The sequence below is a fragment of the Ostrinia nubilalis genome, chromosome 11, assembly GCF_963855985.1.
Source record: "Ostrinia nubilalis chromosome 11, ilOstNubi1.1, whole genome shotgun sequence".
NCBI classification, from domain to species: domain Eukaryota; kingdom Metazoa; phylum Arthropoda; class Insecta; order Lepidoptera; family Crambidae; genus Ostrinia; species Ostrinia nubilalis.
Window position 1 is genome coordinate 819,841 of NC_087098.1, and position 24,051 is coordinate 843,891.

The following is a 24,051-nucleotide window of genomic DNA, read 5'->3' on the forward strand; positions in this document are numbered from 1 at the left end:
TCAATGCCGTGAAAGAAATTAAAAAATTGTACTTTTGACAATCAGCTGTCACTGTCACTGTCAACACCACGTGAGAGAATTTTGTTTTGCGTGGTGGTTTTACGTTTACAGACTCGTTTTTTATAATGCAAATACAATATTAATGAATTAAATAATGGCAGACGAAAGTGCATTTGATAAGAAGAAAGCCCACCGGGCAAAACGAGCCGGAAGAAAGGCAGACAAAAAGAAAAAGAAGAACCAAATCGATACATCTAACCTAAGTGCTCGTCAAAGAAATCCGAAAGCTTTTGCTATCCAGTCGGCAGTTCGTGCTGAGCGACAGTTCCGCCGCAGAGAAGATGTCATCGCCAAGAAGCAGCACATCCCGCAGGTGGACAAGACCCCGCTGGAACCTCCTCCCATCATCGTCGCCGTGGTCGGTCCTCCTCGCGTCGGGAAGACAACCCTCATCAACAATCTCATAAAAAGCTTCATCAAGACGAATGTCACCAGCACCAACGGGCCAATAACCATCGTCACGTCGAAGAAGCGCCGGATTACTCTGATCGAGTGCAACAACGACATAAACTCGATGATTGATATCGCGAAGTGCGCCGATCTTGTTCTGCTCCTCTGCGACGCTAGTTTCGGCTTCGAAATGGAAATCTTCGAGTTCCTCAACATCTGCCAAGTGCATGGAATGCCAAAGATCATGGGTGTGCTCACCCATCTTGATATGATTAAGAATGCTAAAACATTGAAAATGACTAAGAAAACTCTGAAGCACAGATTTTGGACTGAAGTCTACCAAGGAGCTAAGCTGTTTTATTTGTCTGGTATTGTCCATGGGGAATATCTACGAAATGAAATTAAAAATCTTGCAAGGTTTATCTCGGTGATGAAGTTCCGACCACTGAGCTGGCGAATGACTCATTCCTACGTGCTTGCGGACAGAATGGAGGATGCTACTAACCAGGAGACCATAAGAAAAGATCCCAAAGTCAACAGAGATGTCATTCTGTATGGATATGTAAGAGGGGTGCCTCTTATGAAAGAAACTATGGTGCACATAGCTGGTAAGTAAACTAAAAAGTTGATCAAACAATAATAATAACATTAATTTATGAATGCAATTAAACTTAATAACTATACAATTAATTTTAAAAGGATTCTTTCAAAATGTAAACTATTTATTAACTGTAGGAAAAATAATAGCTGAGATTGTGTTTTAAAGTCTGGGTTTTGCATTGGTGTATCATGTTTAATTAATTATTTTAATCATTCTCTTTTAATATTTCAGGTGTTGGAGATATGAAAGTCGGTGAACTTTCATACTTACCTGATCCATGTCCATTGCCGAGCAGTGAGAAGAAACGACACCTGATGGAACGAGAAAGGCAGATTTATGCCCCCTTCTCTGGAGTAGGAGGCATTGTCTATGACAAAGATGCAGTTTACATTGAACTCCAGGGATCCCACTCCCACAAGCAAGAGGATGAAGAGACTAATGAGAAGAAGGCACTGCTTAAGAATGTAGTTGAAACAACAGAAACTATTGATGAACAAATGCAGGAGTCTGGTTTCAAACTATTCAGTGGTGGAGCCGTTATTTACCCTGACATGTTGAAGAATGATGAGTACTTACAACAGAACAAAAAGAATCAGCCAGAGAGTTCAGATGATTCGGATTCTGAGGAAGAAGGCTCAGACTCTGAACATGACAGTGGTATTGATCAAAGTGAGAAAGAAGCTAACAAAGCTGATAAAATGCCCTGGGACAACTCGGGAGAAGAAGGCGAAGACAAAGATGATGATGATGGCAAAGACAGTAAATCTCAAAGTGAAAATGAAGACTCAGAAAATGAGCAAGATTTTGGGAATAAATGGAAAGAAAAATTGGGTGGAAAAGCCACTGAGGCTTATTTTGAAAGGCAGAAAACTTCAAGAAACATTATGAAACTAGTCTATGGAGAATTTGAGATTGGAAATAAAACTAAAGAGCAGAAAGAAGTGTCTGATGATGAAAGTGATGAAGAGGAAATTGGTGGTCTGTTTAAAAAAGTAACAGCAACTCAGAAAAAGAAACTCAAGGAAAAAGAAAGGCTGGATATGGATGAATGCTCATTCTTTTATTCATTGGATAAGCCAAATATACGAGATTGGAGTACAGATGCCAATAAACAATACTTGATAAATAGTTTTGTCACTGGCAAAAGATCAGCAGATGAAGATGCGTCAGAACTTCTTAAACTTGATGACGCCAGTGACGGGGACGATGAAGAGTTATTTGGCGACTTTGAAGATTTAGAGACAGGAGAAAAACATTCGGCGGAAGATAAAGAGAAAACTTCAGATACAGAAGAAGTGGAAACTGGCACAAAGCGTAAGGCTGAACCAACTAAATCTGAAATCCTTGATAAAAAGATGAAGTTGAAAGCCAAGTTTGATGCAGAATATGACAACCCTGATGATCACAGAATCAAAGGTGATCATTCATACTACGAAAATTTAAAAGCAGAAGCTTTGAAACAGTCAGAACTTAATAAGTCGGTATTTGAAAATCTTGATGAAGGATTGAGGATAGAAGTAGAAGGTTTCCGGCCTGGTTTGTATGTGAGAATGATGTTCAAGAATGTCCCTTCTGAATTTGTAACCAATTTTGACTCAAGCTATCCAATACTCATTGGATCTTTGAATATGGCTGAACAAAATATTGGTTTTGTTTCTTGTAAAGTCAAAAAGCACAGGTGGTATAAAAAGATCTTGAAAACCAATGACCCCCTTATAATATCTTTGGGTTGGCGTCGATTCCAAACACTACCGATATATTCAAAGATTGAGGATGACTTGAAGTGTAGATATTTGAAATACACACCAGAGCATGTCACCTGTAACATGCATTTTTATGGGCCTGTTACTCCACAGAACACTGGGTTCCTAGCGTTGCAAACTGTGAATAACAACTCAAATGAAATCAAGAAATTAGGATTTAGAATAGCTGCTACAGGCAGTGTCAATGAAATCAACAAATCAACACAGATAGTAAAGAAACTGAAGTTGGTAGGCACACCTCTGAAAATTTACAAGAAAACTGCTTTCATTCAAGACATGTTCACTAGCACTCTAGAAGTAGCAAAATTCGAAGGAGCGAGGATAAAAACGGTATCCGGAATCAGAGGGCAAATTAAAAAAGCCCTGAATAAACCTGAAGGCGCATTCCGAGCGACATTTGAAGACAAAATTCTTATGAGTGACATAATTTTCTGTCGGACGTGGTTCAAAGTGGACGTCACTAAATTTTACGCTCCAGTCGTCAATTTATTGTTACCTGTCGGAGACAAAAACGCTTGGCAGGGCATGAAGACTAAGGGGCAGTTGAAGAGAGAACGCAATATCAAGAGTGACGCAAACACGGATTCAATGTACACAGAGGTAAAAAGGGAACAGAAAGTGTTCAAGCCGTTGGTGATACCCAAAGAGCTGCAGAAAGGATTACCATACAAATTCAAGCCAAAAGAGAAGAGCACGACACTTTCGGGCAACAATCCTAAAGACCAGTTGAAGAACAGGATAGCTGTAATCAAGAATCCATACGAGCAGAAGGTTTCTAACGTAATGAAGATGATCAAGACTAATTTCGAAAAGAAAAAGGAAGTTCAGAAGGAAGCCACACAAGAAAGGCTGAGTAAACACAAGAAACAGATGGAGGCTGAGGAGTGGCGTCGGCTGAAGAGGCAAAAAGAACTGAAAAAGAAGATTTGCAGACAGCTAAGCAAAATGGGTAATAAGAAGAAACCTCAGATGTAGAAGTGTTTGTAGATAGGATAATAAACTTAATAAAAATTGTATAAAATTACCAACTATGGAATTTCATTTACTTTTTTCGGAAAATACAACAAAGAGGATTCGTCACGGATAAATACATAATAGATAGATTGTCTTATTAGCTCCACAAGATAACATTTCCCACACAGTACCTAGCAAGGAGGAAAAATAAAACAAAGCGTATCGTGTAAATTGTATTTACCTCTTATCATTATGCATAACGTATGTCGTCATCGCACATCTGATAAATATTTTTACAAAGGTTACACAGTAGTTCAGATTACATTGGTCAAAATAATCACTGTCTAGTTTAACAATTTCGATTTCAGACATGACAAAAGCCCCTGTACCACAAGGGAACACCCGTATATTGCGCTAGTCGAGGGCCGAAGCGACTCGTGACACAGAAAGCTTCTCCTACAGACAAAGCAACATTCACTTTTGAGTTATATCGAAGCAAGATTTGGATTGGCGATCAGCTTCTAGCTAGTCGCGCGCCATCTTTGTTACGTGCGCGTGAGCAGCGAGCAGTGGCTTCGGGCCGAAGTTGCTTTGTCCGCGGGCAGTGGAATGCAGCCGCAAGTGGCGACAGGCCGCGGCCGGGGCGCGAGCAGTACAAACTCTCATACTCCTATTCCAAGCTATGCAACACATTTATGCAAAATTATATACATTCGAAATTTCACTAATCTATTTTACATTAATTTCTTAACGTGGGGGTAACTTAACTCTTTGGTAGCGCGAGCCACTGGGACTACGACGTGGAAAAATATCTCGATTTGTTCGACACAGGCTTCGGCTCATGAACATCGAATGTGGAATGTTATGGAGATACAAAACTATTCTAGTTATTGTTCTTACCGCGCCCGTCGCGCCGAGCGCTTGGCACTTGGGAGCTCCTCACGGAATACTGTCGAGGGAACCGGGACATCGCTACTCTACATCCGATCGTACAGAACGTAGCTACATCCGAAAGCTATACACTAACAAATAACTAAATAACCATCCCGTAAACGTATCATACTCGCATTTATAAAATTTTATGTAGTCGCTATATATAATTTTACTTCATAGTGAAACGATTGATGTGTATAAATGATATTGTGAGCGCCGGGGACGGCCGTCGCCTCCGCGTCGGGCCCCGGCCGGCCCTGGCTGAGCCCCCGGCACTGGCAGTTAGTACAAAAGTCAACCCTTAATACACAACACTCGGGTCTGCCGGGGCTCGGCAGCGGGCACGGCGGGGCCCCGAAGACACCCGGCTTGACGCTTTCTTTAGCCACAACGACGCACGATAAATATATTATTTATGATTAATTTAAATACATTGAATAATTTCGATATAAAATTTGGAAAACCGCGTGATCCAACCGATCCCCGCTGTCGGTTACGATTCAAAAATTAAATATTAATTTTCAAATTCACACCGGCGGCCACACGATATCTTCCCTATTTTATTAATACTGTTACGCATACACACTATACACCACAACTCACGGGCCCTACTCGTCGTATCGCAGCCACTTCAGCGACGTCGGCGACGAACACCAATATGAGGTAATATTCCAACCGAATTAGAACATGTATGGACAAGTGTTACTAATAAGTAATAACTTAATAAATAATAAGTCCTAGTTTAATAAATAAAGCATTAAAATAATAAAATTAACAATCTAGTCGTTTGAACACATCCTAGCTAAATATTGCTACATTCATTAACTACACATGATAGAAACGCTATATCATAGAAACCATATTTACAATATATTCGCTACCAATAAAGATTTCACAAAATTAAAATCGGTTAGCTATACAATTTTTATATTTCATTAACTATTGAAGACTTAGTTCAGCGGTACGCGGTCAGAACATATTGTTTTCATTGCAAGCAGATATCACGATTTCATTAAGTCTTTACAAAACAGCAATACCTTCTTACACAGATAACGTTTGAAAGACACATAAATAATGCAGTACTTAAATTTTTGGACTAATTTCTCCGATCGTACACCGCTGTTGAACTGAAAATCGTGAGCATTCCATGTTGCACAACCTTGTGATATCAATAATAACTTAATTTATTGTACGATCTTATCTACCGCAATTATTTGTATCAGATAAGTATCTATAATAAAAATAAATTGAAATTAGTTTCCGATTGTAATTTCCGTTAACAATGAATGATGACAAGTATCGTGCAACGTGAGACGATCACTCGACTTCATTATTTGTATACGTTTTAACAAAAATATACCTAGCTACGTCTCAGTTTATGCTTTCCGCTATAAAGTAGTTTAATAAAATAGAAGATTACAAAACAATGCCGTCAACACTGTACATAAGACTAGTATGTGTGCTCTTCACCGCCAACCGTACGTACTCACGTACCCACACAAACAAACAACAAGCGATAAAGCGTATTGCGACTATTAGTAACTTCGTATTAATATTACTTTGTATTGTGATTGTACGTTAACGTTTAATACCTTCCGTTACTTATTATAATCGTGTTCACTAAGCGCGAACACGGACCGACATGAGAGGCACACAATCATCTACGTAAAGCTATGTATATACACGCCTCGCGAGGCACTTGTGGCCGCAGCGCTATCGAGGACCGGTACAAAAATACGACAACAGCTCGCCCGAATGTCCGATTCAAGTTCGTCGCGAAATCGTAACTCTAACCGACTCACTCCATAGTCAGGGAACGCACGCGCAGCGATACGGAAACAACGAAACGTAAGCATAGTAACAGAGTATATCAAGTTTAGAATGGAGTTATTTTGACAGATTGCGACGTAAGTAGCTGACTATGAAATCAGCCTTAAATATATTAGTTAAATGTAACTAATATTTGGCATCAGAGTATGATTATGATCGATTAGTTAAACCGGATCATGTGAATATACGCATGAAGGAATTGAGCAGACAATTTAAAATTTATAGTAATTCATAAGAACATAGCACTTTTTGTAACACATAAGAATATTTTAAAAGAATAGTAAAATTCTATAACGTATAGAAACAATCATCTGTATATTCACATAGACGCGGCGTCGCAGTACATACTTACATATTTCGTAATAATAAATACTGGAATACATGTTAAGTACATAGTAAAACTACCGCATCAGAGCACTTTGTTATTTATATCGATATATCAAGCATAACTTCGCTACAACTGTATATTTTATTAATAGTCAATATACACAATTAGTGAAAACTTTATTGTATTAACAACACTTATTATTTTAGCACGGCAACACTTCTTTATAAAAGTTCATAACATTTGCAGTTCATCAATCTGGAAATTTGTACTAGCTATTTCTAAACGGAAAACGTAATGCGTTCTTTCAAATTCATCGGCAATTCTAATGCAATGTTGCCATGTTAAAAATTATAGGGAATAACCACAGACACTGCCGCCATGCCGATTCACTTCGGCATATCTCCAAACGTATGCATAAATATGCAGCCGGTACAATGTCTAAACATGCGAGAGTTCAAGGCAACCGTAACAAGGAATAAATAATTTTCATATGAAGATGATGAATAACAATGACTTTTATCATCATCTTTGTCTATTTCGACGTTGGAGAAGTGAAACTGTATATTTTGATTCGCGTCAACAAATTATCGTTTGATCGGTTTTGATCGATTTAAATTGCAATTCTACGATTCAAAGGCAACAATTCATCGATTCAAATAAAATTAATACAGTTTTCACGTGGTATCGGCCAAACAAATGCAAATATCAACTTTCAGACTCACTCCCTTCGAGCGACCGCGTATCACTCGGGACAAGTTTGAATCGAGTGCGTGGAAGTTTCGCGAGGGATCGTTTTCGGCGGGTGTAGGCGTCACAGCGCGCGCTCGGGCGGCGTGGGCGGCGCCTAGTTGATGGCGTGGTGTCAGGACGGCTGCGCGTGCGCCGGCCGCGCCGCGCGCTCCGTGCCTGCCGCCAGTAGGTTGCTGAATTCCACTTCAAGGATTTGTCGCGCCTGGGGAACAAGCAACCAAATTGTTAAATCTTAAATCTTTGGACAATTTCACACAGCGCCAGCTAGCCCCAAAGTAAGCAACTTAATGCTTGTGTTATGTGCTAGCTTAACGGATATACTACTTATATACTTTTTTTTTATAAATACATAAATATTATACATAGTCACACCCAGACCCGTCACAGAAATTAAAATTCATCATTTCAATTTCTGCCCGGCCGGGAATCGAACCCGGGACCTCTCGGCATAATAGTCCGTTCTGAACCACTACACCAAACGGCCGACAATGTTGAAGAAAGACGTCATATTAAGCCATGTAAAGCCCGGTCCGTGAGCACGTAGAATTTTGTCCATTGACCCCAAGCTACCCATCCTTATCGCTCGCGCGTAATTATATTGCTGTCGCGACTGTGCGACGGGCGCCCGCAGTGAGCGTGCGAGCGCGACAGCAACATAATTACGCGCGAGCGATAAGGATGGGTAGCTTGGGGTCATTGGACAAAATTCTACGTGCTCGCAGACCGCAGACCAGACTATAGTAGCAACTGTCAAAGATCAATTTGTTGAACGGTAGCAGCTGTATCACATTAAAGGATTGCTAAGCAAGGAAAGAAGGTAGCTTTAGACCGCAGTTTCGCCAGCGTGTTTAGGTTCATCACAGAAAGACATTATCAAACGCATGTTGCTCTTCCAAACGCTTGGATAGAAAATATCTTGGTTTTTTAAAGATTTCAGCTGTAGAGATGATTCATCACTACATATTATAAAACAAAATAGCTTTCCTCTGTCTGTCCCTATGTACCTACTCGTATGCTTAAATCTTTAAAACTACGCAACGAATATTGATGCGAATTTAATAGATAGAGTGATTCAAGAGGAAGGTTTATATGTGTAAAACATGTTTAATATAGAAGAGAAAGGCCGGGAAATTCCATTGCAACCGTGCGAAGCCGGGGCGGACCGCTAATTGCAGAATAAAACGTGTCTCATTCGCGAAATACAGTATAAGGCTAGCTTTTGTTTTGGTGGTGCTTTAGTGGCGTGCTAAACATTTTGAAATAAAATGCATGAAATCGAGAAGTCTTAAACATTATGTTACCTGCGTGTTCTGCGTGGGCACCTGCAGCGCCAGCGCCATGCTGTTGGCGTCGAAGTTGTCGTCGAGCGCGATGAGCGCGCCGTGCACGCCGCTCTCCGACAGGTTGTTGGCGTACTCCTGCGCACGAACAAGTCACGTGTCACTTCCACCACAGAATAATAATAAGTACTACGCACAGAAGTTTTACTTCGCGAAGGTATTTAAAAAAATGTATACTCAATGTCATTAACAATTTAGCCTGTCTCAAGAGTCAAGCACCATTTTGTTGACAAACGTCAGTGATCGGCACTGCGCCGAAGCTATAGGGCTGACTTCGGTAAAATGGTGTGACGTGAGGTGCCAAACTGAGGAAAATGGCGGAGGAAATACATGGTTTAGCATGAATTATCATGAATAATATTAACTACTTATTTACCTCTCAGTGTCTTGAGGCAACTTAACAAGTACATTCTGTGCTTTTATTATTATTAGGCAGTTAAATACTGCACAGTATTTAGTACACCATTTTCTTTATTTTCTTCCATCATACACAAGAATACGTGTGCGTGAGTCAATGTTCGCTCGTATGTGAGGCCTTGTCGAATAGTATCCTGTAGGTGGGCCATCGTGCGTGTTTTGTTTTCGATGTAAACTCGCGGAGATGAACAGGCCTGCTTCCACTTGTATTTCAACTCTATTTAAATATTTTGACGTCACTTGCCCTTTGCAAAATAACTTACTGTCACAGTTCTATACTGTAATGTGTATAAACACGCGGTATGTGACGTCGCGATAAGACTAATTTCATACTTTGAAGAGTTCATAAGTTTGATTTAAATAGTATTTGCTAGATCGGGGCTAGGGGTCCCCAACATTTTAGTTTAAATTAACTGCAGCAGGGCTACTCCGAAACGCTGTTTACGTAGTTTCGGGTCTATTTGTCAAAGTCTCTCATGCTGGCATTCCGCTTTGCGTGAGAGGGAGGGCAACATTCGAAACGTCGGATAACGTTTTTTCGGAATCACCCCGCACGCAGAATTTCGGATCCTTAAGGCGCAAGATTATGTTGGGGACATAAGCACATTTATTAGATGAAAAGCACATAATTTGAGTCATTGACGGTGAAACATTCGCTCCAATCTATCCCACAAAGGGTATCTCTGGGATTGAATAAATCATTTCCCCTTCTTCTTCCCGCCAGCTAACTTCAGGTTGATACGCCAGCTACCTTCACTGCACCATTGTACTCACTACATCACTGTCCTGTACCAACCATTCCCCTTAGCTACCTTAATGTTTTAAACCTTTGTTTGTCACCTGTCATCCGCTTTGCAATGGAGGGAAGTCGAACCTTAATTTCGAACTCCTCCTATGTTCTTCTGATTAATTTCGTTGCGGGTCCAATGACAGTTTAACTTTCCCCCGGGACAAACTTGACCTTCATTGGTTGGGTTTTTGTGGCGGTCAAGCTGTATATCCTGGCTACACAGGAGTTGCAGTGGTGGGAACGTGAGGTGGGAATAGTCGCGATTAGCTACCTTCAGGTTGATGGAGGCGAGCCAGCGCTGCAGCCGCTCGTTGGTCCACACGAGCACGTCGCGCGCGGCGCCGTCCTGTAGCGAGCCATCCCTAGCTACCTTCAGGTTGATGGACGCGAGCCAGCGCTGCAGCCGCTCGTTGGTCCACACGAGCACGTCGCGCGCGGCGCCGTCCTGTAGCGAGCCATCCCTAGCTACCTTCAGGTTGATGGACGCGAGCCAGCGCTGCAGCCGCTCGTTGGTCCACACGAGCACGTCGCGCGCGGCGCCGTCCTGTAGCGAGCCATCCCTAGCTACCTTCAGGTTGATGGACGCGAGCCAGCGCTGCAGCCGCTCGTTGGTCCACACGAGCACGTCGCGCGCGGCGCCGTCCTGTAGCGAGCCATCCCTAGCTACCTTCAGGTTGATGGACGCGAGCCAGCGCTGCAGCCGCTCGTTGGTCCACACGAGCACGTCGCGCGCGGCGCCGTCCTGTAGCGAGCCATCCCTAGCTACCTTCAGGTTGATGCAGGCGAGCCAGCGCTGCAGCCGCTCGTTGGTCCACACGAGCACGTCGCGCGCGGCGCCGTCCTGTAGCGAGCCATCCCTAGCTACCTTCAGGTTGATGGACGCGAGCCAGCGCTGCAGCCGCTCGTTGGTCCACACGAGCACGTCGCGCGCGGCGCCGTCCTGTAGCGAGCCATCCCTAGCTACCTTCAGGTTGATGCAGGCGAGCCAGCGCTGCAGCCGCTCGTTGGTCCACACGAGCACGTCGCGCGCGGCGCCGTCCTGTAGCGAGCCATCCCTAGCTACCTTCAGGTTGATGGACGCGAGCCAGCGCTGCAGCCGCTCGTTGGTCCACACGAGCACGTCGCGCGCGGCGCCGTCCTGTAGCGAGCCATCCCTAGCTACCTTCAGGTTGATGGACGCGAGCCAGCGCTGCAGCCGCTCGTTGGTCCACACGAGCACGTCGCGCGCGGCGCCGTCCTGTAGCGAGCCATCCCTAGCTACCTTCAGGTTGATGCAGGCGAGCCAGCGCTGCAGCCGCTCGTTGGTCCACACGAGCACGTCGCGCGCGGCGCCGTCCTGTAGCGAGCCATCCCTAGCTACCTTCAGGTTGATGGACGCGAGCCAGCGCTGCAGCCGCTCGTTGGTCCACACGAGCACGTCGCGCGCGGCGCCGTCCTGTAGCGAGCCATCCCTAGCTACCTTCAGGTTGATGGACGCGAGCCAGCGCTGCAGCCGCTCGTTGGTCCACACGAGCACGTCGCGCGCGGCGCCGTCCTGTAGCGAGCCATCCCTAGCTACCTTCAGGTTGATGGACGCGAGCCAGCGCTGCAGCCGCTCGTTGGTCCACACGAGCACGTCGCGCGCGGCGCCGTCCTGTAGCGAGCCATCCCTAGCTACCTTCAGGTTGATGGACGCGAGCCAGCGCTGCAGCCGCTCGTTGGTCCACACGAGCACGTCGCGCGCGGCGCCGTCCTGTAGCGAGCCATCCCTAGCTACCTTCAGGTTGATGGACGCGAGCCAGCGCTGCAGCCGCTCGTTGGTCCACACGAGCACGTCGCGCGCGGCGCCGTCCTGTAGCGAGCCATCCCTAGCTACCTTCAGGTTGATGGACGCGAGCCAGCGCTGCAGCCGCTCGTTGGTCCACACGAGCACGTCGCGCGCGGCGCCGTCCTGTAGCGAGCCATCCCTAGCTACCTTCAGGTTGATGGACGCGAGCCAGCGCTGCAGCCGCTCGTTGGTCCACACGAGCACGTCGCGCGCGGCGCCGTCCTGTAGCGAGCCATCCCTAGCTACCTTCAGGTTGATGGACGCGAGCCAGCGCTGCAGCCGCTCGTTGGTCCACACGAGCACGTCGCGCGCGGCGCCGTCCTGTAGCGAGCCATCCCTAGCTACCTTCAGGTTGATGCAGGCGAGCCAGCGCTGCAGCCGCTCGTTGGTCCACACGAGCACGTCGCGCGCGGCGCCGTCCTGTAGCGAGCCATCCCTAGCTACCTTCAGGTTGATGGACGCGAGCCAGCGCTGCAGCCGCTCGTTGGTCCACACGAGCACGTCGCGCGCGGCGCCGTCCTGTAGCGAGCCATCCCTAGCTACCTTCAGGTTGATGGACGCGAGCCAGCGCTGCAGCCGCTCGTTGGTCCACACGAGCACGTCGCGCGCGGCGCCGTCCTGTAGCGAGCCATCCCTAGCTACCTTCAGGTTGATGGACGCGAGCCAGCGCTGCAGCCGCTCGTTGGTCCACACGAGCACGTCGCGCGCGGCGCCGTCCTGTAGCGAGCCATCCCTAGCTACCTTCAGGTTGATGGACGCGAGCCAGCGCTGCAGCCGCTCGTTGGTCCACACGAGCACGTCGCGCGCGGCGCCGTCCTGTAGCGAGCCATCCCTAGCTACCTTCAGGTTGATGCAGGCGAGCCAGCGCTGCAGCCGCTCGTTGGTCCACACGAGCACGTCGCGCGCGGCGCCGTCCTGTAGCGAGCCATCCCTAGCTACCTTCAGGTTGATGGACGCGAGCCAGCGCTGCAGCCGCTCGTTGGTCCACACGAGCACGTCGCGCGCGGCGCCGTCCTGTAGCGAGCCATCCCTAGCTACCTTCAGGTTGATGGACGCGAGCCAGCGCTGCAGCCGCTCGTTGGTCCACACGAGCACGTCGCGCGCGGCGCCGTCCTGTAGCGAGCCATCCCTAGCTACCTTCAGGTTGATGGACGCGAGCCAGCGCTGCAGCCGCTCGTTGGTCCACACGAGCACGTCGCGCGCGGCGCCGTCCTGTAGCGAGCCATCCCTAGCTACCTTCAGGTTGATGGACGCGAGCCAGCGCTGCAGCCGCTCGTTGGTCCACACGAGCACGTCGCGCGCGGCGCCGTCCTGTAGCGAGCCATCCCTAGCTACCTTCAGGTTGATGGACGCGAGCCAGCGCTGCAGCCGCTCGTTGGTCCACACGAGCACGTCGCGCGCGGCGCCGTCCTGTAGCGAGCCATCCCTAGCTACCTTCAGGTTGATGGACGCGAGCCAGCGCTGCAGCCGCTCGTTGGTCCACACGAGCACGTCGCGCGCGGCGCCGTCCTGTAGCGAGCCATCCCTAGCTACCTTCAGGTTGATGCAGGCGAGCCAGCGCTGCAGCCGCTCGTTGGTCCACACGAGCACGTCGCGCGCGGCGCCGTCCTGTAGCGAGCCATCCCTAGCTACCTTCAGGTTGATGGACGCGAGCCAGCGCTGCAGCCGCTCGTTGGTCCACACGAGCACGTCGCGCGCGGCGCCGTCCTGTAGCGAGCCATCCCTAGCTACCTTCAGGTTGATGGACGCGAGCCAGCGCTGCAGCCGCTCGTTGGTCCACACGAGCACGTCGCGCGCGGCGCCGTCCTGTAGCGAGCCATCCCTAGCTACCTTCAGGTTGATGGACGCGAGCCAGCGCTGCAGCCGCTCGTTGGTCCACACGAGCACGTCGCGCGCGGCGCCGTCCTGTAGCGAGCCATCCCTAGCTACCTTCAGGTTGATGGACGCGAGCCAGCGCTGCAGCCGCTCGTTGGTCCACACGAGCACGTCGCGCGCGGCGCCGTCCTGTAGCGAGCCATCCCTAGCTACCTTCAGGTTGATGGACGCGAGCCAGCGCTGCAGCCGCTCGTTGGTCCACACGAGCACGTCGCGCGCGGCGCCGTCCTGTAGCGAGCCATCCCTAGCTACCTTCAGGTTGATGGACGCGAGCCAGCGCTGCAGCCGCTCGTTGGTCCACACGAGCACGTCGCGCGCGGCGCCGTCCTGTAGCGAGCCATCCCTAGCTACCTTCAGGTTGATGGACGCGAGCCAGCGCTGCAGCCGCTCGTTGGTCCACACGAGCACGTCGCGCGCGGCGCCGTCCTGTAACGAGCCATCCCTAGCTACCTTCAGGTTGATGGACGCGAGCCAGCGCTGCAGCCGCTCGTTGGTCCACACGAGCACGTCGCGCGCGGCGCCGTCCTGTAGCGAGCCATCCCTAGCTACCTTCAGGTTGATGGACGCGAGCCAGCGCTGCAGCCGCTCGTTGGTCCACACGAGCACGTCGCGCGCGGCGCCGTCCTGTAGCGAGCCATCCCTAGCTACCTTCAGGTTGATGGACGCGAGCCAGCGCTGCAGCCGCTCGTTGGTCCACACGAGCACGTCGCGCGCGGCGCCGTCCTGTAGCGAGCCATCCCTAGCTACCTTCAGGTTGATGGACGCGAGCCAGCGCTGCAGCCGCTCGTTGGTCCACACGAGCACGTCGCGCGCGGCGCCGTCCTGTAGCGAGCCATCCCTAGCTACCTTCAGGTTGATGCAGGCGAGCCAGCGCTGCAGCCGCTCGTTGGTCCACACGAGCACGTCGCGCGCGGCGCCGTCCTGTAGCGAGCCATCCCTAGCTACCTTCAGGTTGATGGACGCGAGCCAGCGCTGCAGCCGCTCGTTGGTCCACACGAGCACGTCGCGCGCGGCGCCGTCCTGTAGCGAGCCATCCCTAGCTACCTTCAGGTTGATGGACGCGAGCCAGCGCTGCAGCCGCTCGTTGGTCCACACGAGCACGTCGCGCGCGGCGCCGTCCTGTAGCGAGCCATCCCTAGCTACCTTCAGGTTGATGCAGGCGAGCCAGCGCTGCAGCCGCTCGTTGGTCCACACGAGCACGTCGCGCGCGGCGCCGTCCTGTAGCGAGCCATCCCTAGCTACCTTCAGGTTGATGGACGCGAGCCAGCGCTGCAGCCGCTCGTTGGTCCACACGAGCACGTCGCGCGCGGCGCCGTCCTGTAGCGAGCCATCCCTAGCTACCTTCAGGTTGATGGACGCGAGCCAGCGCTGCAGCCGCTCGTTGGTCCACACGAGCACGTCGCGCGCGGCGCCGTCCTGTAGCGAGCCATCCCTAGCTACCTTCAGGTTGATGGACGCGAGCCAGCGCTGCAGCCGCTCGTTGGTCCACACGAGCACGTCGCGCGCGGCGCCGTCCTGTAGCGAGCCATCCCTAGCTACCTTCAGGTTGATGGACGCGAGCCAGCGCTGCAGCCGCTCGTTGGTCCACACGAGCACGTCGCGCGCGGCGCCGTCCTGTAGCGAGCCATCCCTAGCTACCTTCAGGTTGATGCAGGCGAGCCAGCGCTGCAGCCGCTCGTTGGTCCACACGAGCACGTCGCGCGCGGCGCCGTCCTGTGGCGAGCCAGCGCTGCAGCCGCTCGTTGGTCCACACGAGCACGTCGCGCGCGGCGCCGTCCTGTAGCGAGCCATCCCTAGCTACCTTCAGGTTGATGCAGGCGAGCCAGCGCTGCAGCCGCTCGTTGGTCCACACGAGCACGTCGCGCACGGCGTGCTCGGCCGCGCGCCGCCGCTCCTCCAGCGCGCGCACGCTGTACCCCACGCGCTTCAGGCACTGCACGCCGAAGTGGAGCGACGTCCTGTAACACATAAAATGATACATTGCTCTCTCGAAACATTGCTAAGGCCCCATATACTATCGGCAACAGTGTTAACTACCCATTAGGCATGGAAATGATTGCTATTTTCCGTTCATTTTCATTTCATGAAATGATGATTTTTATTCATGTGATTTCACATGTGAAATTTCACAGGCAATGATTTTTATTCGCAGTGTTAAAATATAGCTCTTTCATATAATGTGCTACTTTTAATGAAGTATGAATTATGATGAACGATTGCTAATTAGCTACCTATATTGAACGTGACTTAATATCTGTTTGATTTTATGTCGCACAACAAAAAACAAACAGTTCCACAGCACAGTATGTATGCAACAAAACAATCACTAACCGCGCGACTAGTGAAAAATCATTCATTTCATCTGCCTGCTATCTAATGAAATCATACGAATCATGACAAGGAAATCTAAACCTTACTCCTTTGAGTTTAAAGTTCATATTTAAAATGCTCAGTTTCGTTCGTCATCACATCTCTTGTCCTTTTCTAACACACACATGATCAAATCATTCCTTCTTACTCGCTCGGTCACTTAGCAGAGCAGCGCTCACGGACTTCGCTCGAATGAATGAATGAAATTCATGTGATTCGTGATTTCGTTGACTGCGAAATTATAGCAGTCTATGTGAAGAAAAATAGCAGGTCTGATTAATGAAATTCATTTCATATGATGTTTCACCTGCTATTCATGAAATGTTCCATGCCTACTACCCATTGCCTGTCATGTCACCTCGTTCTATCGCAAAGAATCACCATTTGATGAGAGCGAGAGCAAAAACGGAAATGGATAGTTAACAGTGTGGCCGCGTGTACATTCGTGTATTTCGAACGTCGTCGTTTCGCCAGCGCCTGCGCATCGTTGACGCGGCGTCAAACAAATAATGCAACAGCGAGATGACGGGGGTGCGTTACTTGTCCGAATAAACGTTGCATTTGCGTTATTGCGACGATGCGCCAGCGTTGTGCCGACACTCGAGAGATGCTAGTGTCCTAGCATCTTTCGAGTGCTAGTAATCCTTTAGCTTGGTTTTCCGAATAAAATAAAATAAATAAATAACTAAGCAAACGGCACTAACAGAATCAGAATTATTCGTTTATAATTGAGCCGTACGTAACCATGTTTGATTTAAGATCACAATAGTGTGTCCTTCTCCTGTTTAATATGCGGTGACGATAATCAATTTACAATTAATGGTAACAGGTATGCTGGTAATAAAGTTAAGGTCGTCTTTAATTTTCTTAAACGATATATTCACTCACCTGTGAAAACTGTCGACCATTTTGAGTTGCGTTCTTAAATCTCGTTTAGTTAAATGTTCTAACATTCTAGCGTCCACCAGACATTCCATAAACGTTGTCCTATATTGAGGTAATCCTGAAACAAATATGAAGCATAAAAAAATAAAGTGATTTTTCACTAATAATGCTTACTTATTACCCGACTGCGCCAAAGGAGGATTATTTACAATTATGTAATTGGATCGGGTGTGCAGAATTCTTGACCATTAATAGGGTAGTGGACACCTTAGCAACTCCTTATTTGATCTTGTATGGTGATACAGTGTCAGCGATGGTGTGGTTGAACGAATTAAAGTCGCTGACATAGCCCGACGGATTAGCAAGCTGAAGTGGCAATAGGCAGGGCACATAGTACGCAGAACTGATGGCCGATGGGGCAGCAAGGTTCTGGAATGGAGGCCGCGTACCGGAAAACAGCGTGGGACGTCAACCCACAAGGTGGACCGATGACATCGTAAAAGTAGCAGGGAAGCGCTGGGCGCATGCCGCTACCAATCGATCAACATGGAAAGCATTGGGGGAGGCCTATGTTCAGCAGTGGACGTCCTATGGCTGAAATGATTATGATGATGGTGATGATGATGATGATGAGTAACATTTTCACCACCTTATTCTCTACCATTATCGTGCGTCTTCCTTCTTTTTTTCAAGCAAGAGCTGAAAATCAGTGTTCTGCTCATTTTAGAGCAGTGTCTACACTGAGTTCTCTGCTTTTTTGCATCGCTGCGGCACACTTATACCTTAGCGCAGGATTTTCTTTTTTACTTTTTGTAATGTACTACACTCGACGTCAAATAAATCGCACCTCCCGCGACAAGCATTTTCAAACGTATGCATCCCCACTTCCCACCAATATTGGTACCATTTAAAAGCCTAGTTCTAACCTTCATTTCATTAAAGGAAAGGTTTTAACCCCAAAAATGTGTCTTTAGAAGGATCCAGAGTCACTTCTTCAAAAAATAGGTAGTTACGCTAGAGCCAACTTTTATAACTATAAAACTGTTAAGTTGGGTTTAATTGCTATCCATCTGTTAAAGAGGACACGTGAAATCATTATTTGGTTTTATAACCATAAAATTTGGTCTAATTGATCCCATAGGTGGGCCCAAAGTGAGGTATTTTTTCAAGTCACATTTATGGTATATGTTAATCATTTATTAAGAAATTAAATGTGTTTTTCTTTAAGGATATTTATTGGGCTTTCAAATAACACCAATATTGTTGGGGTACCATGATTGTGTCAGAAGAAAATCGTTAAAGTTCGCGTCGCGGAAGGTGCGGTTTATTTGATGTTGAGTATATATCTTTCCTGCTACTCCTGTGTTTATTAATCTTACTTTTTGCTTTCTGTGTGTCAATGTGTTTTGCAAATAAACCATATATCTATCTATCTATCTACCTAGCGAGGGCAGCCACACGTTGCCGATCCACTCGTGGTTCATGTCCCCGAAGGCGAGCGCGGCGCAGGCGGTGCCGCGCGGCGCCGACGGCGACGTCAGCGACACCATCTCTTGGATCGCCAGCCGCAGCTTCAGCCGGTGGAGCGGGTTGCTTATGCCTGAGGACAGACGAATAGCCATTGGTCGTAAAGTCGAACTGTCCTATCCATGACATTGACAGTGGGGCACCACTGTCAATACCGGATCGCTGGTTCCGATTTTTGCCATGTTGGAAACCTTATAGTTGAACGATGGTAGCGCCCCCCTGTCATTGAGTTTGGTGGGACAGTTCAGCGTGGGTCATCTATACCTGCAGGAACATGACCCTCAACATTGGGGGCTATGGTTTTATCGCTCACCAGTTGGCGCTACTGTAGAGTAAGGTCCTGACACTTGCTAGTAATTAAGACAGTGGCACCAACTGGTGAGTGCTGAACCGGTAGGAAAACTATCGGATTTGCACTCACCAGGAAGGCGCCACTGTAGAGTAAGGTCATTTCATTGGCCAGTGGTACGAACTGTTAAGTATTAAAACGATAGCCCTCATTTAGCATAGGATTTAATCTACCGACTACCTCAGGAAGATGATGGCAGTGCAGTATGGCAGTAGATAAGCGGAAGACTGTACTTTGTGGGTGAGGTTTACGTCCAGCAGCATAGTGGACTGACTAAATAATGGCATTTATCAGTAACAATCTGTTATTAACTGCCATTCCATTTACGAACGATTTGCAATCAGTATTCATTTTGAACTACCTTTATTTTCTTTTAATTATTGCGGATTCCAAAACAGTGAGCTATCCCAGGGACTATGACTTAATCTTTACTGGTTGGGTCCTATAACAGTTAGTTAATCCCCGGGACAAGCTTGATCTTCACTGATTGGGTCTTGTCGGCGGTAAAGCTGTAGATCCTGGCTACGCAGCAGTTGGATCGGTGGGAACGAGATGCGTCATTAGTCCTGTCATTAGACTTGCGCTCACCTATCTCCCGCTGGATCTCCTGGTCGGACAGCGCGGACATGATGGCGCCGGACTTGACGTTGGCGCGGCAGGCCGCCACGTACCAGGCCGGCATGCCGACCCATAGTTCGAGCCACGCCACCACGGTGGGCCCGTTCCATAGCGCGAAGGGCGTGCCTGCGCGCATCGCCTCGCCTAGAAGCTCGTGCCGGTAGTCCCTTTCTCTGCGGAAGAGAAATGGTTAATTTGATAAGGTTTCGACATTCTTGCTGTTCGCGCTGCTACATCACCGGCGACGCTAGCGCCCCCTATTATAACCAAGCCTGCTCCATAGAAACGCTGTCTATGGAGCCGAAGATTTTTGTCTATGCGACGACCGCCAACCGAAGCGTCGCTTCCATTTTTTACCGCCAAGAAGAAAGGCTTTTATTTTCTATGATGTACCTATAATATTGTTTTAAACTGAAGTAAAACCCAATGTTCATCGAAGAATGGCTAGTTATTGAAGAAGCCCCTATTTTCAATATCCTACAAAAACTACAAACCTCCAGACTACAAACCTAAACTCCAACACTTGATCTTAAATTTGTTTGTGTCGGCCAGTAGGCCTGGGATATGCGCCACGATAAACTTTTATCGAAACATATCGATTTTGCACAAGAAGCTCATACATTTGTCGTCTAAAATCATCGATAAGTTTGTATCATAACGCAGGATGCGCGACTGCCCCACCCCTAAGTTCGGTAGTTTTCACGGTTCAACTTTGCTTTCTCACACGAGATAATTATAAATGAAATATAGCACAAGATATGCGTGAATTTTAACTCCATTAACCGAGATTATTTTAAGTGCCTCTAGGCTAGTGGAGAAGAATCTCCATTGGCGTACCTCTATTGCATCAAATAGTGACTTCACGATTATGCTTTAGCAGCAGCCTCTCGTATGTTTTAGTACTAATCAGGATGAGACACAAATTACTTTCACATTGTGTCTAGAATCTCAGCATTCGACGAGTTAATGAATTGAAATTGAATCTCAAAGGTAAGATTAGAATACTAACTTTGTCTTCGAGCGCGCGTAGTCTTGGTGTTGTAGTGGAGCGAGGTCAGGCGCGGGCTCGTCTCCTAGCGAAGACAGCCCGAGCGACGACGCCGACGACAGCGACCGAGCGCCCCCGGTCTGTTGCATCTGGACACGAAATTCAAGAATGGAGACGAACGGTTATCATTATTAAGTCAAATTATTTTACCATTTATACATATTTAAAGGGATTTGAAACGAGCTCAGATCAACTACCAAACAACCCTAACTAACTTTAGTAAGATAGTTAAGTCTAATTATTAATTAACACTTTTGAAGTGCTTTATTCTGACTATTATTGACGCAATGAATTGCTTCTTGGTGAGTTTTTGTTATTTTTAATTATTATTATTTTTAACATCTTTTATTCATATTTTTTCTCAACAACAATGTACTTTTATAAAAAGGGAAACCTTTCATTGGCTATACTATCAGTCTAAATCTTATAACATTTTCAATGTATCGCTGTTGGTTTCTATAAAATAAATAAATAAATAAACCCAATCTGTCTCGGTGCCTTGGAGAGCTCACAGACGAGCGACATTATGTCAGCGACAAGACTCGCAGTTCCGTCCCAAAGACTTTACAAGGACACCGTCAGGTTTTAGTGAGTTTTTAGTGAGTGACAAAAAAAAAGTGGTAGGCGACTGTAAGCGACTGTCGGCGACATCTTCGATCACGCCTTTTACTGTCATGACAGTCATGTTGACATTCTGACTATAATGTTAATGACCAACGGCGGTATTCGCAAGTTGTAAGTAATCGCCGATATTGTGTCAATCGTATGTGAGCTCAACGAGCGACACAGAAAAAGAAGATTGTGGATATTTTATCTACACTCACCGGTAATCCAGCCTTTTCCTTCTTACTAAAGAACCTTCCTAACGAGCTCTTGATGCCCCGCTTCTTCTGCTGGTGCATAGAAGCGATGGAGACGGCAGAAGCCGCCGCCGCCACGCCCCGCGGCAGCCCCGGCGACGCCCCGCCGCCGCCGCCGCCCCAGCCGCTCGTGGTTAGCCCGCCTAACGACTCTTGACTTGAGCTAGAAAAACAATACGGGGTTAAAATGAAACAGGCAATTTTTAGGCACAGTCAGCGTCAAATAGTTCGTGGCACCGATAGTAGCAAAAATCTTCGAAACAAGTCCTTGTTACAACTGGAATAAGGTTGTATTGTCAACTTTTGGCCACTTTGGGTGTCACAAACTATTTGACGCTGACTGTATAATTGCAATAGACATGTTGACACCACCAATCAATTGACGTACTTTTTAAAACTGTCAAAACGAAACTCTCCCATAGATTTTGTATGGCACTACAAGAAGTGACGTCACTATTTTATCAACTCAATTAAACTACTTTTTTCAATTACAATGCGAACAAAAATCGTAATTTACAGGTAATTTAAAATTAATTAAGTTTTTAAGACCAGAATGAAGGGTCTTTCTAAAAAAGTTGTGGTTTCGAATTATTGGAGTATGGTGTCAAACTGTCTATTGTGCATGTTAGACATTGGCATGAAACTGCGCAGGCACAGATATGCACCGGCGAAGTCTCATACAAATATCGAAACAACGATTTTTTAATTAGGTTGGTGCAAACACTTCCAAAAACAATGACGTACGAGTATGTATGAATGATGATGGCACAAAATTATATCCTTAGCCGATGGATGAGACGTACGTTACCATGAATTTAGCTCCATGTAACTTAGCTGGACATAGACTGACACGTAAGCACAAATGAACATTACAACACAAATAAGAAGAAAATATTTTTGTACAAAATTGAATCCTCATTTTTTTCATGTGGTGTCAGTATTTTAAAATTTGTCCAGAACTGTGCCAACTATGTCACTAAAATGGAATTACTGTGGATCATTAGCCGTGGGCTCTACGAGTCTAATGGATAGGGTCACACAAAATGAAAAGTCAACATACCGCGATACTCCTTAAGATCGAAGGGGAACGCAAATGAAGGCACAACCCTTAGTAATTCCATTTTATTAATAAAAAATGAGAAATAAAATTTGTGACATAATATAACATTAATTAATAAGCTTTTGTGAATGACAAAATTTATAAAATATTTTTAAGCTAATAGCCACCAACAAAATAGATTTAGATAAATAGGAATTCGTTGCAATGATTATTTAAATAGAAGGTATTATTTGTTGTTTCAGATATAACTCCCAGATTTAACAAGACAAGGGTGGTGAAACAAATAGTTATCGATCATCTTGTACAAGTTGGATTTAAGGCACAATCTATGGGGCACATAGTTAAATACAGTGTCCGGGCAGTCACACCATACATTGGCCAAATTAACCTCTGACAAGGACATAGGTTTTGATGAATAGGATAGTGGTCTGGCGGTGGTCATTGGATTGGCAGAGAAGGACAACCGTCTGTGTGAGAGAGACAGCAGATTGGTAGGTGGAAATATGCGATTCGAAGGACCAGGAATTGGATCCGTTTGGCGTAGCATATGAGTAGTGGAATGGGACATTGGTTGAAGAGTATTTGTAGAGTGAAAAATTGGTCTGGGAATATGTGTCATAGAATTACTAGGACCAGATACTGGTTGATTAGGTAAATTTCTTAAGTTGGGATTTGAAGCGTGGGATATAAGGATTGTCGGGAGTGATTTTGTATTTGTGGGATGAGACATGAGATTGGTAGGATGTGACATACGATTGTTGGGTGGAGTTATTGACGTGGGGGCGTGGCTTAATGTGTTTGAGGAATATGAGGTTTTGATACCAGAATGAGACAAAAGACTATCACCATGCCTTATTGTGTTAGAGGCATGTAATGCCGCGTTGTTAGGATAACCCATTGGGTTATTAAGACGAGTCATTGTATTAGTTGGTATATGTTGGAGATTCGTCGCGTTTGTAGAATAAGACATTGGGTTATTAAGACGAGTCATTGTATTATGAGGCATATAGTTAGTTTGTAGATGTTGGAGGGCTGTAACGTCTATTGAGTTGGTGGCTACAGGTGTAAAGTGAGAGCCAGGTGTCCACCTGTGGATCGGAAACCGCGCGAGGCTCCCCGACATCATTGAAGTCCTGGCAGCGTGAAAGAGAATTCATTAGTATGTTAGTAATGAGACAAAACTTTCAAATAGTATTAAGGTAAATTAGTGAAAAGGTATTAGTAGTTTCTCGAGTGAAATTAAAAAGTTCTTAGAATAGTCCTAAATAAGCAGATAGCACATGGCCGCACGATTGAATTACGTAGTTAAACAAAATTCGTGCGTTATTAACCGCATATTATTATGATGCCCTTTTTGGTCACAATTGACTAAACGAGTTATTGAAACTTTTTTTTATGTGCCACGAGGCAAAAGAGCAGACGGATCACCTGATGGTAAGCGATTACCGTCGCCCGTAGACACCCGCAGTCCCAGGGGCGTTACAGGTGCATTGCCG

General features: G+C 46.8%; 2 protein-coding genes across 2 annotated transcripts in view; one reads left to right on the forward strand and one right to left on the reverse strand.

The window, feature by feature from the left end:
• Positions 1 to 57: 57 nt before the first annotated feature.
• LOC135076036 (ribosome biogenesis protein BMS1 homolog) lies at positions 58 to 3,840 on the forward strand. The gene is made up of 2 exons (XM_063970487.1): positions 58 to 1,058; positions 1,283 to 3,840. Exons 1-2 carry the CDS (start codon positions 155 to 157, stop codon positions 3,787 to 3,789), a joined length of 3,411 nt encoding a protein of 1,136 aa, XP_063826557.1. The 5' UTR covers positions 58 to 154; the 3' UTR covers positions 3,790 to 3,840.
• Positions 3,841 to 3,988: 148 nt separating this feature from the next.
• LOC135075959 (liprin-alpha-3) overlaps positions 3,989 to 24,051 on the reverse strand; it is a 171,627-nt gene continuing 151,564 nt past the window's right edge. Inside the window, exons 17-26 of the mRNA XM_063970406.1 lie at positions 22,805 to 23,688; positions 22,299 to 22,329; positions 21,460 to 21,658; positions 20,597 to 20,724; positions 19,558 to 19,760; positions 18,535 to 18,693; positions 17,097 to 17,211; positions 15,640 to 15,796; positions 8,911 to 9,027; positions 3,989 to 7,811 (exon numbers count right to left, since the gene is read on the reverse strand). Of these exons, the coding sequence (XP_063826476.1) occupies positions 7,722 to 7,811; positions 8,911 to 9,027; positions 15,640 to 15,796; positions 17,097 to 17,211; positions 18,535 to 18,693; positions 19,558 to 19,760; positions 20,597 to 20,724; positions 21,460 to 21,658; positions 22,299 to 22,329; positions 22,805 to 23,688 (2,083 nt within the window). The 3' untranslated portion in view covers positions 3,989 to 7,721. The remainder of the gene's footprint in view (positions 7,812 to 8,910; positions 9,028 to 15,639; positions 15,797 to 17,096; positions 17,212 to 18,534; positions 18,694 to 19,557; positions 19,761 to 20,596; positions 20,725 to 21,459; positions 21,659 to 22,298; positions 22,330 to 22,804; positions 23,689 to 24,051) is intronic.

What these genes read in the sequence shown, in the direction of transcription:
- LOC135076036 (XM_063970487.1), top strand. Translation starts at nt 155, where the DNA reads ATGGCAGACGAAAGTGCATTTGATAAGAAGAAAGCCCACCGGGCAAAA. An exon ending in AACTATGGTGCACATAGCTG is followed by an intron (nt 1,059 to 1,282) that starts GTAAGTAAACTA and finishes TTAATATTTCAG; the next exon opens with GTGTTGGAGATATGAAAGTC.